The sequence below is a fragment of the Cottoperca gobio genome, chromosome 19 (genome assembly GCF_900634415.1).
Source record: "Cottoperca gobio chromosome 19, fCotGob3.1, whole genome shotgun sequence".
NCBI lineage: Eukaryota > Metazoa > Chordata > Actinopteri > Perciformes > Bovichtidae > Cottoperca > Cottoperca gobio.
Genome location: NC_041373.1, coordinates 324,480 through 342,153, shown reverse-complemented (window position 1 = coordinate 342,153; position 17,674 = coordinate 324,480). Strand labels below are relative to the sequence as shown.

The 17,674-nt window shown below is 40.5% G+C and overlaps 1 protein-coding gene across 2 annotated transcripts; it reads left to right on the top strand.

The window, feature by feature from the left end:
* Positions 1–697: 697 nt before the first annotated feature.
* On the top strand, positions 698–17,649 carry bms1 (BMS1 ribosome biogenesis factor). Of its 2 annotated transcripts, none has more exons than XM_029455937.1 (23): positions 698–811; positions 1,820–2,000; positions 2,232–2,422; positions 2,973–3,052; positions 3,364–3,552; positions 3,678–3,820; positions 5,960–6,081; positions 6,372–6,565; positions 6,736–6,878; positions 7,488–8,074; positions 9,037–9,138; positions 9,653–9,804; positions 9,918–9,999; positions 10,286–10,365; positions 11,096–11,308; positions 11,485–11,673; positions 12,903–13,083; positions 14,266–14,324; positions 14,587–14,709; positions 15,118–15,265; positions 15,453–15,628; positions 16,360–16,521; positions 17,217–17,649. In XM_029455937.1, exons 2-23 carry the CDS (start codon positions 1,828–1,830, stop codon positions 17,442–17,444), a joined length of 3,717 nt encoding a protein of 1,238 aa, XP_029311797.1. In that variant the 5' UTR covers positions 698–811; positions 1,820–1,827; the 3' UTR covers positions 17,445–17,649. The 2 variants fall into 2 exon arrangements, with proteins under 2 accessions (XP_029311797.1, XP_029311796.1); XM_029455936.1 differs by having other exon boundaries at positions 11,093–11,308.
* Positions 17,650–17,674: the final 25 nt, after the last annotated feature.

Sequence of the window (17,674 nt, the reverse complement as noted above, 5' to 3'; positions counted from 1 at the left end):
CCGTCCTTGTTGTCAGAAATGAAGCTAGAATTTGAAGACAAGAGTATGAAGAGGATCTTAGAAGTGAAGGAAACACTGGATTTGTGGTTGTGAAGCTGTAAAACTTGTCAGATATATTACCTTTGCTCTGGCCCATTGCCCTGCTAACATTCACACGAGGTGGTTTCACTAGAACACTTCCAAATGCCTCTGTCTCGTTTTATTTTTTATTAAATGTTCTTGCTCCTTTCATTTCTCTCTTTTCCTCTTTTTCTTCATATAACCTATCTTCTTTCCACTCATCATCTCATCTTCATCCACAATGCTTTTTATTGTCTCATCTTTTTGTCTAGATCAAAAAGTCCAGTTTCATGGACTTCTTCTACATTCAACCAAAGTACACAAACGTCAGTTGTAGCCAATGTTTGATTTGGCATCCTCTCTGTGTCAACGCCTCTGGCCTCACGTTCTAACCTTCTGTCCCTTTGAAAAGTGGAATAAAAACCACGACATTGCTGTCCCCTGCTGGTCTTCTTGTAAAATTGTTTTATCTCCCTCAAAGTAGATGTTTGCGCAAACATTCATCCCTCTTTCATCATTCGGCAAGCAGAGGCCACATTAATCTCAAACAAACCTACAGAGGGCGCCATTGTAGCGGGTGTGTTGCCTCGTGGCTGTTCCTCGCTGTGCGGAACCTTGTAGGATTTTGTTCCCACTCGCTTTATTACAAAGTGACACTTCCGTACGCTTCCGGGTCGAAGGGCTCAGTACACGTGAGAACTGAAGAAACCCGGTTTTGACTGAGACCAGACTACAACAGGTTTATCTGCAGGTATTGTGACTAATGATTTCTTTTTTCCCTGATCCTTTAACAGAAGTGTGTAGCTTCTGTTTGTAACGTCACACACAGTGCAGCTCGTTACGTTGTTACACTGAAATAACAACGAACTAGTGTGCTTGTTCATGGATTATTATGAGTGCCTTTCTCACAGCATTTGCGATTGCATCAAAAATTGTGTGCCACTAACCCAAACCAAACACATATAATTGTTATATCCTAATTTATTCGAAAGAGTTGTGTTTTGCTGTACTTCAGCCTTTTTTTAATTTCGGTTGTTTGTTGTGTGAATTATTGTCTTCCATAATAAAACTAAGTATGTGGTTGATTTTTTATAAGTAAATGGTAAATCGAGCACCGTTCTAGTCTTACGACAGCATCAAGTCAGCATTCACACACACATTCATACACTGATGCTGCTATACAAGATGCCACATGCTCATCGTCTAATGTATTGATTATTATTGATACTGTTTTTGAGTTTTACACCGTTTTGAGGTGTTGATGCAAACATTCATATAATATTTGTAGTTGCAGTTTTGCAAATCCTCTCTCCACTGCAGAATAAGATGACAACCAGATGTCAGAGAGTTGGAGCAACTGATTTGTCAAATAGCGTTGTTTGTGTCATACTGTGTGATGTGTGCTTGAGCTGACTAAACCTTTCCAATAGTACGACTGCTTTGGGGTGGACGAACCCACCCATAGTTTACAGGTTGATCTGGGTTTCTTTTTCTCCTGCCTTCCAGGAAGTCACTGCTGCTTCATGGCTCTACAATATAAAAGTCAACTTGCAGACACTTGAAACTTGTCACATTCCATCACAGTAAACAGCATAGCTTTTATTGTTGTCAGTTTTTGCTGAACACATTTACTATTTCGTAAAGTCGTCCTTGCTTGTAGTAACAATGAACACTGTCATTAATCCCAGTAGCTGCACTTTCATTGTGCTCTGTCCTTCCCAGTCTCTGTGAAGATAAACTGAAATAGTTTGTGCTTTAGTTGACAGGATGGACGGTAAAGTTAAGGAACAGAAGCGTCATCAGCAGAAGCACAGCGGACCGAAGGCAGAGAGGAAGAAGCTCAAGAAGCAGGGAGGATCCACAGAAGAGGATGCACGCAAACGCAATCCCAAAGCCTTTTCCGTTCAGTCGGCTGTACGCATGGCCAAGACTTTCCACAGGTCAGTCCTGCCCTTTACACGTCTTTCAGACAGATGGAGACTGTGGCATTCAAGACGTAATGTCAGTTCTATTGTTCTTTATTCTCACTTCCAATAAGGGACACCAATTTGACATAATTCCATTTAAAAAAAACAAAACAATAATTAAGTAAATTCCTGTTAAGTTGGTCAATAAAAATGTGAGAAATGAAACAAACAGTGCAAAACTACCTTTCATGTTTATTGTTTTAGGTCCCAGGACATAAAGACCAAAAAACATCATATCCCCCTTGTAGACCGGACTCCCATTGATCCCCCTCCAGTTGTTATCGTAGTAGTCGGACCCCCCAAGGTGGGAAAAAGCACCCTGATCCGCTGCCTCATCAAAAACTTCACCCGACAGAAGCTCGGGGACATTTGTGGACCTGTAACCATCGTCTCTGGTAAGATTGGCCAAACCTCATTTCTTCTGTAGTAGATGGGTCGTTCCATCACAACTCGCCAAGACCTTCAAATTCTTTTCACGGATTTTCTTGAAATAAAGATCATGTAAAAAGTTCTATTAAATGAATAAGACCGTAAAGGAAAAAAAAACCTATCGCTCTTCTCCGAATACTTTATTTTTAGTATTGGAAGTTTGTGTATTCTAAGCCTCACCAATTGCTTATTTTTCACTGACTTGGGTTCACATTTGTAGTGAACATCCCAGAAACCTGAAGGATAATTAGCTAAATATATTCATGGAAATAGTACAGAAAATCCTGAAAATTATTATCGTCACTATTTTTCACATTCTTGCAACCAAATTTTGATTCTGTGTAGTATTAATACATTTCTGTCACACAAATAAGTTATTTGGTCCTGCATAGAAAATGATCAAACAAATGAGACATTAGGCAGTAATTGATCTTTGTACGGCCATATGTGCACCACTAGGCATTTAACTATATACTCTGTCTGGTCTGGGGAGTGACTACTTTTTGTGTTCTTTAGGAAAGAAGCGTCGCCTCACTTTCATGGAGTGTAACAATGACATTAATACAATGATCGACCTCGCAAAAGTAGCTGATCTGGTAAGTTTCTCAATTCACAGTAAAAAAGTTTACTTATGTACGGAGGAGTTGATTTCAATGAGATGTGAATCAGTATCACATAATTAAACATAGTGGTGCACTTTGTAACATAGTCAACTTTACACATTGTGTCAGAATTAAAAGTGAAAGCCACAAGGCTTGTTAACAGTAAATAAACTGTAAAAGAAATGCCACTTAATTTACAGACGAATGCCCCTTTAATCATTTGTAAAGTGGCACGTTGTTAGAATTCTGGATGAAGTATTTTTAACTATATTAAGTTGAATTAAATGCATTTTCTTTCCTTCCAGGTTTTGATGTTGATTGATGCCAGCTTTGGCTTTGAGATGGAGACTTTTGAGTTTCTCAACATCTGTCAGGTGCATGGCTTCCCTCGCATCATGGGTGTGCTGACTCACCTGGATTCATTCAAGAACAACAAGACGCAGAGGAAGACAAAGAAAAACCTCAAACATCGTTTCTGGACTGAGGTCTATCAGGTAAACGAAACATAATCGCATCTGTGCCGCTCAAAATGCTCTCTTTGCTTATACAGGATTTTGTACATTTAAAGCATAATTTGTATGTACTGAGAGAGTAAAGAGTTTGTGTTTGAACGTGTTAGGGGGCCAAGCTGTTCTATCTGTCTGGTATGGTGTACGGTGAATATCAGACTCAGGAAGTGAAGAACCTCGGCCGCTTCATCTCAGTCATGAAGTTCCGTCCTCTGGTGTGGCAGACCTCCCACCCGTATGTGTTGGCTGACCGGTGAGTGAGCCTGACACTGCTGACTCGCAGGATTTTAATTTCACCCAAATGATCCACTGCAGTAGTTTGTTTGCAGCAGATTTCCAGTATTTGCTCTGGACTGTAGCTGGATGATGTAAAGTTTCAGAACAGGGATCCATTAACTCCTCATGTAACGGCACTATGTGTTTACATTCCACATGTTTGTCTGTATCATGTCATGTTATCATGTCCGACATGATTTGAATGGTTTCTGTGCAGCCTCCACACATGGTGGCTGTGATGCGTGTGGGGTGCAAATGTAATGTAGGGGTGTCGTAATATATTTATAAACTGTTTATACCCTGTTAGTATCTTATTCCTGTTCCTTAAGTTTTTGTACTTGAGGGAAAAAATTAAGTCCTTGAAAGTTCATGAAATTGACCATCACTATCTCGCACAATTGAGTGTTGACACATTCAAGCGTCGCTCTCTTTAATAGTTGTGTGTGAGCTTCTGTAAAGCCCACAAACTGCTGTAACAGTTATTCACTTTGATCCGTGTCTCAAACTATGCTGTGTTGGGTCCTTGAATTTAAGGGAATTGGGCTTGGAAAATCCTTGGATTTGATGTTTAAGAAGGTGTTTGAACCCTGGATAGCATTATTATTATTATTATTATTATTATTATTATTATTATTATAAGAATTATTACTAGAAGAAATGTTCTATAGACATCGCTGATGTCCTTATCATGAATGATTTTGATATTCTAGTTGTGACTATCTGATATTGGAACAGGCCTGCGTAATGTTTGTGTGTTCTGCTTGAATTTAAATGTAACTATAAAGAAATATCCGTCTTGATTGAAATATAATGGAATAATTCATATATGTAATCTTTGGCTGTATTCATAATATCTTGCTACTAAAATGAACATGCCTGTTTGCTCAGTGCCAGTTACAATGTAAATCAGTGGAGGGCCGGACATCACACCTAGGCCTTCAGTGATGTCCTACACAGTCCTACCTGGATTATTCCACCTCTCAATACCATCATTATGACGCCATGGCTCTAGAAACTATACATTTAGACAGAAACGCAGTATAACCCGGTGTTGCATCACCTTAACAACAGAGTTATATTAATATTTCCGAAACGATCAGTTGTAAATAGCAGGCATTCCCAGCAGTACAATGTGCAGTGCCTCTCGGAGGCTGTGAGCCGGGGGTACCGCTCGTAGTTGGTGATTTGAAAGTGGCAGACAAACCCTGTGATAGCTCGGGGTTGGCTGTTCTCTTCTCACGATGTCTATCTTTTCTTGAAAAGTTTGTCTTGAAAATGGCGTTGTAATTATATCTACGACCAAATCGAGCTCTTCTCCTCCTTCAGCCGTTGTGGGTTGAAAAAAAACAACTTGTAGAAATCTAAATTAGCTCGTTCAAAGGTTGCTAGCTCTGCATAGCTCTGCCTCTCAATAGTGCGTATCCAATCAAAAGACGTGGACGTGCTGACGTTATCGTACGCCTGCTAGCTGGCCCCAGTGTCCCCAACTCGAAATCTGATTGGTTAACGCCACAGTTTTGTCTCCGTTCACTTTAAGCGACAGGTGCCCGCATTGTTGATGCTGAAGGCCTCAGGGCAGATCTCTTGGACCCTGGCAACACATCATGGCTGAAATATGATTGGATAAAAGCTCTAACATAAAGGCTAGACCTCCAAATCTCCATCTGAGGCTGGAAGCAGCTCAACCAAGAGGAAAGCTATGAAATGAAGAGAATAGACTATGGGGAATAATTTAATACATATTTGTGGAAAAAATATATAAAAATGAAATGTATATTCTGATGATGTTTAGGCCAGCAGAGAAGGCCTTGCTGGCCCTGACGGCCCACCACTGCTGTAAATGTGTATTCTGTATGTCGGACTACTGGCATGACTTATTGTCACAGCTACATGGAACAGAGCCATTGGAAAGATTTGTAGATGTTCAGCAAGACGACTGACACGATACACTGCTTCACTATACCAGTGACTCATGAGCACACCAAACAATCACAATACTATTTGGATGTTTCATTTTTATTTTGAAAGAAGAGTTAATGTGTAACTGCACTTGCATGTTTTTACTTTGTACTCACTCAATCATTATTATTCAATTCTCCTTCCTGCATTCAAACAGTATGGAGGACTTGACTGACCCCGAGAGGGTGAGGACAGACCCCAAGTGTGACCGGACCGTGTCGCTCTACGGCTACCTGCGAGGGACATATTTGAAAAACAAAGGCCAGGTCCATATCCCAGGTACATAAGCACAGTGCTAGTTCCCTACATAGGATACCTATTGTGTGGCATGTCATGCTGTCTACATCAGAAATGCTCCAGAATAGCACAAATGAAATTCCTCTGGAAACATTTTATTTTTTGTAAATATATTTTATTGATTTGATTTACAACGTTTTACAAAGAGTGAAGAGAAATGTATATTGGACTTCAAGGCTCTTACTCATCCCCCAAATACGAAGAAGCACTATTCATTAAATATATTACTGCAAACATTTAAATAACATATTGTTTGTTACTGTTCTCTGCAGGTGTCGGAGACTTTCAGGTGGCAGACGTGAACTTCCTGCCGGACCCTTGTGCCCTGCCAGGTGCTCAGAAGAAGAGAGCGCTGAATGAGAAAGAGCGTCTGCTCTATGCACCCATGGCTGGCGTCGGGGGGGTTGTGTACGACAAAGATGCGGTGTATATCGACCTTCCTGCTAGCCACGTCAATCAACAACAGGTGTGTGTGTGTGTGTGTGTGTGTGTGTGTGTGTGTGTGTGTGAGAGAGAGAGAGAGTGTGTTTTTGTATAATCTTCTGACTTCATTCATTAACTTCAAATTTGACCATTTGAATCAGATTACACGTGTTGCTTGTACCTGGTGTAAAGTGTAGTATTTCCTTGGTACAGGAGGAGGTGCGGCCCACCACAGAGCTGGTCCAGTCTCTCATCGACACACATGCCACCCTGGATGCTAAGATGGCTGCCAGTAAGGTGTCTCTGTTCAGCGGCTCTGCCACGTTGGAGTCCACAGACATCGACGAGCAGAGCGGGTGAGACGCCTCACAGCTCTTTCTCTTCCCTTCTGACAGACCACGGGGACATTGGAGACATACAATATGCTCACTTTGCTCATCATTAGGGATAGACATGAGAGCATTATCGTACATGGCTGACATTATTTTAGCTGATCCATGTCATCAAGTATAGGATTTACCACACTATAGTGTATGTTAGTCAATAAGGAACAAGAGATTTTGGCACAGAAATGCCAAAGATATGTTGAGGTCATTTCAAAACACCAACAAGTTTATCTTCACACTGTGAAATGTCTCTTGGACACTTTTCTGTAATACCGTTATTTAAGGGATCACTACGTTATGTGTTTATGCCAAATAATTATCATATAGGCTGATATGTCATTGCAAGACTTTTTAAAACTCAAATATTAACCCCTCAAAAATCCACTATTGATCCAGTATTCCAACTTACATAGTTTTATATCATTGTGGATTGAGCACGGTACAAACTAAGTTATTGTCCATTTCAAAATCAAAAAAGAAGCATCTTAAATGCTCTGCTAATGCAGAGAATATACTGCAGCCTTGTATTGGACAGAGAATGTCAACTTTTCTTGTTTTGTGTGTGTGTGTGTGTGTTAGAGAGGAGAAGGAGGGTCCTCAAGAACAGTGTGTCTGGGACCCTAACACCCAGAGAAAGAGAAGAAAGGTGGTCTTTACTGAGGAGGATGAGGAGGATGATGATGATGATGATGATGATGATGATGATGATGATGATGATGAGGAGGAGGAGGAGGAGGACGACATCAGTGGCTCCAGTGATGATGAAGACGGTGACCAGGAAGAGGATGAAGACAAGGACAACCTGTCCACATTTCTCAAAGAGGCAAGAGCCAAATCTGACGAGACAGAAAAGAAGATACCAGACGCTCCACCAGTGAAGAAGCCCAAACTAGAGGAGAGGAAGGAAGAGGGCGCTGAGGTGCCGGCATTTGCTGACAGTGAAGACGACCTGGAAATGAGTGAGGAAGAGAGTGAACAGGAGGTGGAGGCTGCGAGAGCGGGAGACTCTGGACACTGTTCGGAAGAGGACGAGGAAGAGAGTGATGATGAAAATGACGAAGAAGAGTCTGAAGATGAATCGATGGAAGAGGATGATACACCTGACGCTACAATGAAGAAACAAACAGCGAGCGAGAGTGAGGAGGATGAGGAGGAAGAAGAGCAGGGTAAATACACGGCTAAGTCTCAAATCTGTGTTCAGCTGAACTTTTTCTGGTTTCATATAAGGCAGGTGAGAGAATAATTCCTACTGATCCATTTTCTAAGTCGGATCTAAATAGTTTTCTGTCCTGTGTTTATGACGTAAGAACAGGTAAAACATTTCATTTTTAATTAGTGAAACATGTGGGGGGGAAAGTTTAGCCAGGATAAGCTTTTGTAGTGTTTGTTATTGTAATACTGATTTCGGATACAAGAGGCTGAGGTGCATGAACCCCATGTTCTAAACGGGACTAAAAGGAGCAGATTACTGATTTTAAATACATTTCTAGCCAAAATAAAGACATGACAGTAATGTTGCATAACTTGATAACACACATGTACCTTGTATTTAGAGTGCATGGATAATTTAAAACTCACCTGGAAGAAGACATCAGTGCTTTTAGAACATTGGGTCTTGGTGCACTTCAGCCTCTTGTGGCCAAAATGAGTATTACAACAACAAACGCTTAACTAAGAAGAATGATCCTTGCAAAAACAAAATTCACACCTGTTTCAAAGATGAAAAAAAGTCCTATCGTTGAAAAGCTTGTCGTCCATGTTGGTTTAAAATGTGAAGTTCCAAGTTTATGGAGCAGAACTTTGCAAACCCATCTGCTGCTGAAGATCATGTGATATGATCGAAAGCTCCAGAACAGCTACTAAAATGTTTCTTGTGGTGAGAATGTTTTGCCAAGTTCAGCTTTATTACACCGTTACTGTCATTTCTTGGTATACTTCAACATGTGTAGCTGTTCAGAAACTTGTTGTTCCGTGTGTCAGACGTCTGTGCTCAGACGACACAGAAAGCTTGTCACAGTTCTTTCAACATGCATGAGTATTAGGACAAGGAATACTGATCCTGAAGGTCCTGGTGCACTGATTTATAGTTGTCATCCCTCAGTTAACTTCATTCTGTTTCTGTACACAGGGGGTCTGCGGTGGAAGGAGGGTCTGCAGCAGAAAGCATCAGAAGCGTTTCTACGGCAACAAAAAGCAGCCCCCAATCTGAGGAAACTGGTCTATGGTTCAGGTGTGTGTGTGTGTGTGTGTGTGTGTGTGTGTGTGCGTGTGCGTGTTTGTGTGTGTGACCACCTTTAGCTTTGAGTACGGCACGCATTCGCCGTGGCATCGTTTCGATGAGCTTCTGCAATGTCACAACATTTATTTCCGTCCAGAGTTGCATTAAATTGAGTTCTACTGTTGATTTCTTACGATATGATTCCACCAAACGTTTAAGTGATCTCCGATCACCATCATTCAACAGTTTTTTCCAACCACATTTCTTCCTGAAGGTGATGGTTCACCACTATCCTTCCAGGTTTTAATTAAGCGTTGGACAGTTCTTAACACGATTTTAGTAGTTTCAACAATCTCCTTAGTCGTTTTCTTTGCTTGATGTAGGCCATCATTTGACCATATATCTGTCTGTCTATAGATATAGATAGATCTCTCTCTCTCTCTCTCTCTCTCTCTCTCTCTCTCTCTCTCTCTCTCTCTCTCTCTCTCTCTCTCTCTCTCTTGACAATCATCCCTTTTGTTTTCAGTTGCAGAGGCAGGTGATTCTGAAGATGAGGATGAGGAGCTGGGGGGGCTGTTTCGAGTCAGCCGCCCTCAGAAGAGCAAAAAGTTCCGAGCAGATGCTGCCGACTGCTCCCGCTTCAACCCTGACACCTCCCACAACTGGGACCTGGAGGAGGTACGGTGGTGGAGTGTTGAGTTCCTCATGTACTGTTGATATGAAAACAAATACAGAAAGGTGTTGAGATGAAACTGAAATACTTTAAAGGTGGCCATGTTTATGTCTTCCAGATGCTAAACTCCATCAGGGACTGCTTTGTTACAGGGAAGTGGGAGGAGGGCCAAGATGCTGCCACATTGCTGAAGGAAGACGGTAAGAGGAGAACAAAGTCCCTCCTCCAAACACACGTGTCCAAACTTTAGACTTATGGTTGAACAAAATGATATAAACAATTATAATTTCTGAATGATTCTGTTTTGTGTGGAACGCTCAGTACCAGATGCATGTGAGGAGCTTTCTTTACATGGTTGGTTAGACATTTGGTTAAGAAGGGTACCGTGTAGCTAAGACCTTTCATGGCTGTTGAAGCACACAACAATATGGTACTGTCGTATAAAAGACTTTAACGGCCAGTCTGTTGTTGTTTTGCTGTGTCTAGCGGAGATGTATGGTGATTTTGAGGATTTGGAATCCGGAGAAGTCCACAAGGGCCCGACTGGGCAGCAGGATCCGGCTGAGGTACGTCTTATTTACCTGGAGTTAGTGCTGTCCCGATATCACATTTTTAATACAGGATCATAGTGGCCAAAATAATTTACGGTAATGGTATAATTGTAATATCTGTAGAACATTTGAAAAAATGTAATTATAATGCTGTCGGTCAAATTCATCTTTAAACTTGTTTATTGTGCATTTTGTCTTTTCTTTGGGGCAAATGGATTATACTTTAATACAAGTGCAGGGAGCTGAGCGTCTGTAACCATCACTATACAAAAAGAACAATTACACTAATGGATAGTAAAACAACCCTAACCCGGGCAAAGTGAGAACGCAAAGAAAAGGAAATGATTTAAGAGGCGTTGAATTACTCCAGTGGTCATCTATCCAACTAAACTATAATCGTGGCACAAAACTGTAATTTCCTCTCTGCCTGAAAGTGAAAGTCAGTCCTGTACTTCTGTCTTGTACTTTGCACACTAATCATTCTTGTTTTGCAAATCCAATGTGTACCAAACTGTCCAAATCCCTTCCAGACTGCAGTGTTTGGATGGATAAACTAAGCAGCATGTTTGTAGCGTTTCTCTACACTCTGAATCAGCACATTTAAAACTCCAATTAATTAGGTCCCAAACTGAAAATATATATAATATTTTACTTTTACAGCATCTGTAACGTACCTAAATTAAAATTTACAACAAAAACTCATAACTACGTTGATGTTTCGTCTTGTACACTTTGTGATCAGCAGAAAGGTGATGATGATGATGATGATGATGATGATGATGATGATGATGATGATGATAAAGAAGAAAGTCTAGTGAAGGTGGATGATGATGAGGTCCAGAAGAACAAGCGTCTGGAGAAGAAACAAAGGCTGAAGGATCGATTCAATGCAGAGTATGATGATGAAGATGCCACTTACTTTGATGACCTGAAGGAGGAGATGCAGAAGCAGGCTGAGGTACCTGGTCTGCCACAGACACATGTTCTGTGATACAGCTGCTGCAATCATTCATTTGACCAAGATTCATTATACAGAAAATCCTCCACAAGATTTCAAAAGGATGTATGAGGAAACATTAGCTTTGTATAATCCTGGCTTATTTATCTGAATATCTTTCTGTATTCTGCCCTCAGCTGAACAGGGCAGAGTTTGAGCATGTGGATGATGAGACCAGAGTGCAGTACGAAGGCTTCCGACCAGGAATGTACGTCAGACTAGAAATCTCCTCCCTCCCCTGCGAGTTTGTCACCAACTTTGATCCCCATTATCCCATCATCCTTGGAGGTCTGGGCTCCACCGAGGGCAACGTAGGATACCTGCAGGTATGTTTGACTTGCTCATGACCAGCAGTGCCTGTGGATGTCCTGGGAGGTTGCTGATGGTTTACATCTTGTATAGGCTTTCTTCATTTAGTTTAGGGTAGTGGTAGTTGTCATTCAAACCGTACAGGGATGCCAGGAAGGAAGAAAGGATGAATTGGATATATAGATATATAGATGATGGTCTTTAAGTGGCTGTGCAGAATAGTTTGAAGCGTCATGCAGAACGTTGACATTCAAATTGTAAATCAACATTTGAATGCTGTGCAGCTTTTTAATTTTTTTGCACGTCTATTCATTGTGTTATAAAGATGCTATTTGTGCACAGTGTCAGATAAAGATTATCAGTATTATACTAGTTGTATAATTAGATTCCAGTAGTGCTGCGTAGGATTGTTTTGGACTTGATCCAAACATTTCAATAACTCCAGAGCGTTGTAAAAAAAATAAATGTTATTTCCACAAAAGAATTCATCAAACCAAATATGCTGCTTTAATCCATATTTGTTGGCGTTCAGCTTTTCAAAAAACACATTTTCACTGTGCTCAACAAACGAAGGGAGGCCTGCACTGACCAGTTATAAACATTGAAGAAAGTTGATTTAATAAAAAGACCAACTCATTTAATCCGATTAATCTCTTTATTTGAATTGAGGATTCTTATTTTTTTTTTGGGTGATGACATCATGAAATATGATGACAAACATTCAAAGCTTAATTTAAAAATCCTCCAATAGAAGTTCCGAATGTAAACAGTAAATGATTCGGTACAGCCCTACATTTGAGATGCTTATGATATTGTACATTTCACCAAATAATGCAGAAGAGATGCTGGATTATATGTGTGCCGTGGCTATGATTGGGGAGCACTGATTATTGTACTGAATATTTTTGAGTGTCAATCTGCAATGTTTATCATCGTGTCTAACCCGGCTGCTATAACCACATTATAGATCGCCACCAGATTTACCATTATTACTTGAGTCAGTCTTGCCCAGTCACTACCCCAAACCCCTACACCCGTTCCAGATGAGCTAATGTGCCCCATCCAAATGTGTTAATTTCAATTGATGTTAAGTGACATTACAAAAAGTGACTATACATTTGTTTTTTCATACAGTTCATACAATAGCCCTAATTTTCCTCCTAGATTTACTTGGTAACATTTTATACTAGTGAGCACATATTTAAGTGTGTGTGTGTGTGTGTGTGTGTGTGTGTGTGTGTGTCAGATGCGGCTGAAGAAACACCGCTGGTATAACCGCATCCTGAAGACACGGGACCCCCTCATCCTGTCATTAGGCTGGAGGCGCTTCCAGACCATCCCCCTCTACCACATCGAGGATCACAACGGACGCCACCGCCTGCTCAAATACACCCCGCAGCACATGCACTGTGGAGCCTCCATCTGGGGTAAGACACAATCAAACACCCTACACTGCAGTGGTGAATTGGATTTAGTTTATGGACCTAGAAAAAGATTGTGTGTTGTAGTTTTCTTTTCTGAATTGCTGTGTTCACATGCACATACTAATCTGATTCAGGCTAAACATGAGAGTAAGACGACGCTTCCATTGGCTGCTTGGAGAAAGAATCCATTTCTATTCCTGTTTCCATGCTAAAGTGCTCCCGATGACTGAACACTACCCTTCTATATGATGTTACTTTATCAGAGTTCAGCCTCACATCTGATCATTCATGGTGCTGTGGTTTGACGCTGTGCTTATCTTTGAGCCAACGCGGCTCTGTCTGCTTTGATGCCCTCCTTTTGCAGGACTTTGGACAATGTAGAACATCTACAAGGGTTTTTTCTGAGAGAATGAGCTGAACATGCTCCATTATTAAGCACTTGTGTGAGCTGCTAACACTCTGATAGTTCTACTTGGATGCAGGTCTTAACTAGAGTCTGGCTGATACTGGATATTTTAAGACTTTATCAATACCTCTGAGTTTCACTGATTTATTAACCTCTTTGATTAGGATCCTTAATTTGGTTATTTAAGGGTTATTACCAAGAAATGAGTTGGTTTATTGACCGTATTCTGATATGTTAAGTACAGCATACTGTTTCCACTGTTGTCCCACCAACCTTATCAGGACAGAAACAAACTGAAATATTGGAACTAATATAATTCTAATATTTCTTCCCTTTTGATATAAGAAAATGTAAACATAAGAACAAACAAATCATAAAAAATGTTTCCTATCATAGATTCTCCCCAAAAAAAGAAATTTCATCATAAAATACAGTGGTTGTATGACATAGTTCTAGATGCCCATATTTATCAATTAAAAAGCAAAAACATGAAAACCTATGAAGAGCTCTACGTTCTGTTAGGGAACACTATATAAACTCTGCCTGAGGCCGAGACCATTTGACTCCTTCCATCCATGGCACCAGCACACAGAAAGGAATCTGTACCCATCATGTACGGTCATGCATCGTTTTTTAAATGATGGAGACCAAAGGTCAAGTCTGTGATTCATTAGCATTGGCTCTGTAAAATCAGTCTCATGAATGTTTCCTGTATGATGAGACTTTATTACTGAACTGTAATATTAACTAGTATTGTGTCTGCCCCTGTCTCACTGAAGGTCCCGTCACACCACAGGGCACAGGCTTCCTGGCTGTGCAGTCAGTCACAGGAACTAAAGTAAGTCAGTCCTTCTCTGTACTAAATGCTTTAGATCAGTTTGAATTCTTCACAGCATGTGTTGGAGGGTAACATTGATCAAAATGTCAATAGAAGTGAGAACATTGCTAGTTTCCAAAATAGCAACAGTAAATAATATGGCAATATTCTTTGTAGTTTTTAAAATGTTACTCTCACTCTTGACTAAATGATTCCTATGGAACGATGCATTAAAGGCTTAGGTTACAACATATACTTATAAATTCCTCTTTTCTTTCTGCAGGCTAATTTCCGTATTGCAGCCACAGGAGTCATCCTGGACCTGGATAAGTCTGCGACTATATTGAAGAAGCTCAAACTCATTGGTTACCCCTACAAGATCTTTAAGAACACCAGCTTCGTTAAGGTAGGGAAACGTGTGTGGACACTAAGCTATCAGTGTGGCCTTAGCTGCTCTGTCAACCAATACGTTGTGTGCGTGTGTGTGTGTGTGTGTCTCCCTTCTGACAGCCTCTGTTTGTCTGTGCCTGTGTGTTGCACAATATGTCATGTTTAGTGTAATAATTGTAACGTGAAATCCAAACTAACTGGATCAAATGTATACAATGTAACAAAAACACACACCTTGATTCGGACTTTTCAGGTGTGAAAAGGTCCTAAAATAACCAAACATGTTTGTAATTGTAGGGTGCCACAATGTGATCCTAGTGCTTGTTTGTCCATTGAAAAGGCATATGAAGAAGCATATATGTATAATATATCAATACTACTTATGTGGAGTTTATTGGATTGCACGCTCCCTCTGTGTTCACAGGGCATGTTCAACACAGTGCTGGAGGTAGCTAAGTTTGAAGGTGCTTCTGTACGAACAGTATCAGGGGTCAGAGGTCAGATCAAGAAGGCACTGTCTACACCAGCTGGAGCTTACAGAGCCACGTTTGAGGACCGCCTGCTTATGAGTGGTGAGTGTCTGCTTTACTTGTGGTGTTATATTTTAGACTAACACTTACATTTGGTCAAAGTTAATGTCGTCTTCAACATATTTGTCTTATTTCATAGTCGTAATGCAACAACACATTAGACAATGTTGTATTGCTTCTGAGGTACTTCTGTAGTCTTTGTGTTGATTTTGTAGTGTTGTTGTTGCAGATGTCGTGTTCCTGCGCTCCTGGTATCCAGTGTCTGTTCCTCAGCTCTACAACCCCATCACCTCTCTGCTGCTGCCCGTCGGTCAGAAGGACAGCTGGGCCGGCATGAGGACCCTGGGGCAGCTCAAATATGACCTGTGCATCCGCAACAAACCCAACACAGACTCTCTGTATAAGGTAGGCTCGAAACACCTGATCTGATAAAAGAGTGAAGAAATGAGAGCAATGCATAGCGCTAAGTGATGAAGGTCCTCCCAACTATAGTGCTGGGAAGAAGTTTTTAATATATGTATGGGAATTTTTTATTAGTCATTTAACATGAGCACAATGCTGCCTTTAGTCTCCATTATGGATAAAATGAAGGTTTCATAAAGCACCAATAATTTACAGCAAAGGTCTTACAGTGGTAGTCAATAATTCAAGACAATATAGACTTAACAAGAACAAAACTGACAGTCAGAAATAAATACCTTGGAAATCCAAAAATGGGAGAAATAACAATGAATAAAATCATTAGTTGACTTATTTGTTTAGTTAATGTTAATAACCAACATTTTGTTATGATTGATTAATCATTTTTAGACAATTAACAAACATTTAATGCGAGGATTTTATATCAGTAAATTGAATAACTAACTTTTAGTCTGACAAAACAAGACCTTTGAAGGCGTCACAATTGTCTGGCATTTAATAGAGAGAACGATTGATTAAACTGAAGATTATCAATAAATAATCATTAGTTGGAACCCCAATATAGATTTTATGTACACTATCATGTATTTGGGTTGGTTACTTGCAGTAAGCAAACCGCTTACTGCAGTTCCTGCAGTTAAAGCATCTGTAGACATGTACTTCACACCACAGTAATCCTAAATGCTGACTTGTGTGATCATCCCTTTCCCTTCCAGCCGGTGGTCCGAGCACCGAGGCACTTCAACCGCCTCCACATCCCCAAGGAGCTCCAGAAGGCCCTGCCCTTCAAGAGCAAACCCAAACAGCAGCAACCTAAAGGAAAGACACCCAGAGATCTCCAGAGGCCCAGTGTGATTAGAGAGCCCCATGAGAAGAAGGTGAGCTCAACCGGAACCTGTCTCAGTGCAGCAGCTCCATCCAGTCAGGAGTGACCTCAGGCCAATCACTGCTTTATACTGATCTGACAACAGAAACAGTATTCAAGATTCATACAAAGTGGTGAAAGTTTGAAATTGCTTAATTTTAAATGTATTTTTTTTTTAGGTTAAGAATGAGCTTCAATCCTGCATAACAAATGCTTGATTTAACATAATTTAGTGTTTCATCTAAAAAATAATTTAAAAATAAAACAATCTCATTGTCATATTTGTTTGTTGTGTCCTGGCATCTCACACGAGACGCGAAGCGGACCAGAGTTAGTGAAGCATTAAATAATCTTGATCAAAACATGCAATCAAAGTAAAGAAAGTGACAATATACCTTTTGATTGCTGTGGGTATTTTTTGCATTTACAGTAACAATTTAGATGTGATGATAAAATCTTGACAGTTTGGACATTCTTGGTTTACGTACTTTGAAAGTGCTTGAATTTTAAAAAGCTGTACAGACCCTGAGTAGTGTGTTTTCAGATCTCGCCATTAAAATGATATCATAACTGATAGAAATAATGTCCAAAACTGTGCAAACAAAACCCAGTTTGTTGTGGATTCCTTTATCAACAAGATGACCATAGAATACACCCTGTAGAAAAACAGGGCTTTATCTCTAAGCATTGCTTGTCTCGTTCCTTTAGGTGGCTGCCCTGCTCCACGCTTTGAGCACAGTCCACAACTACAAGAGGAAGAAGGCCCACAAGGTGCAGCACGCCAAACACAAGGACTTCCTGCAGGAGAAGGAGAAACAGGAGGAGGCCAAGCTAAAGAGACAGAAGGAGACACGTAAAAAACTATACCGCACCATGGGCCAGGCGGACCAGAAGAAGCAAAGGTCCAGCCTGAAGGGGGCGGCCCAGGACGACTAACTCACTGAATCTGGACTCTGAGGAGAACCTCTGCAGACTGTGACTGAGATGCTTGCTCTGCTCTTTGGACTGTTGGCATGCGTTTCATAACTTTTGGCAGAATAATTTTTTATTGTATTTTGTTTTTTAAATGTATTGATATTGAAAATCAGCTGTAAAAGAAAAGTTTGGAACTTGTTTGAATTAAACACGCTCTCTATGGAAACTGTAGTCCTATCAACAAAATGATA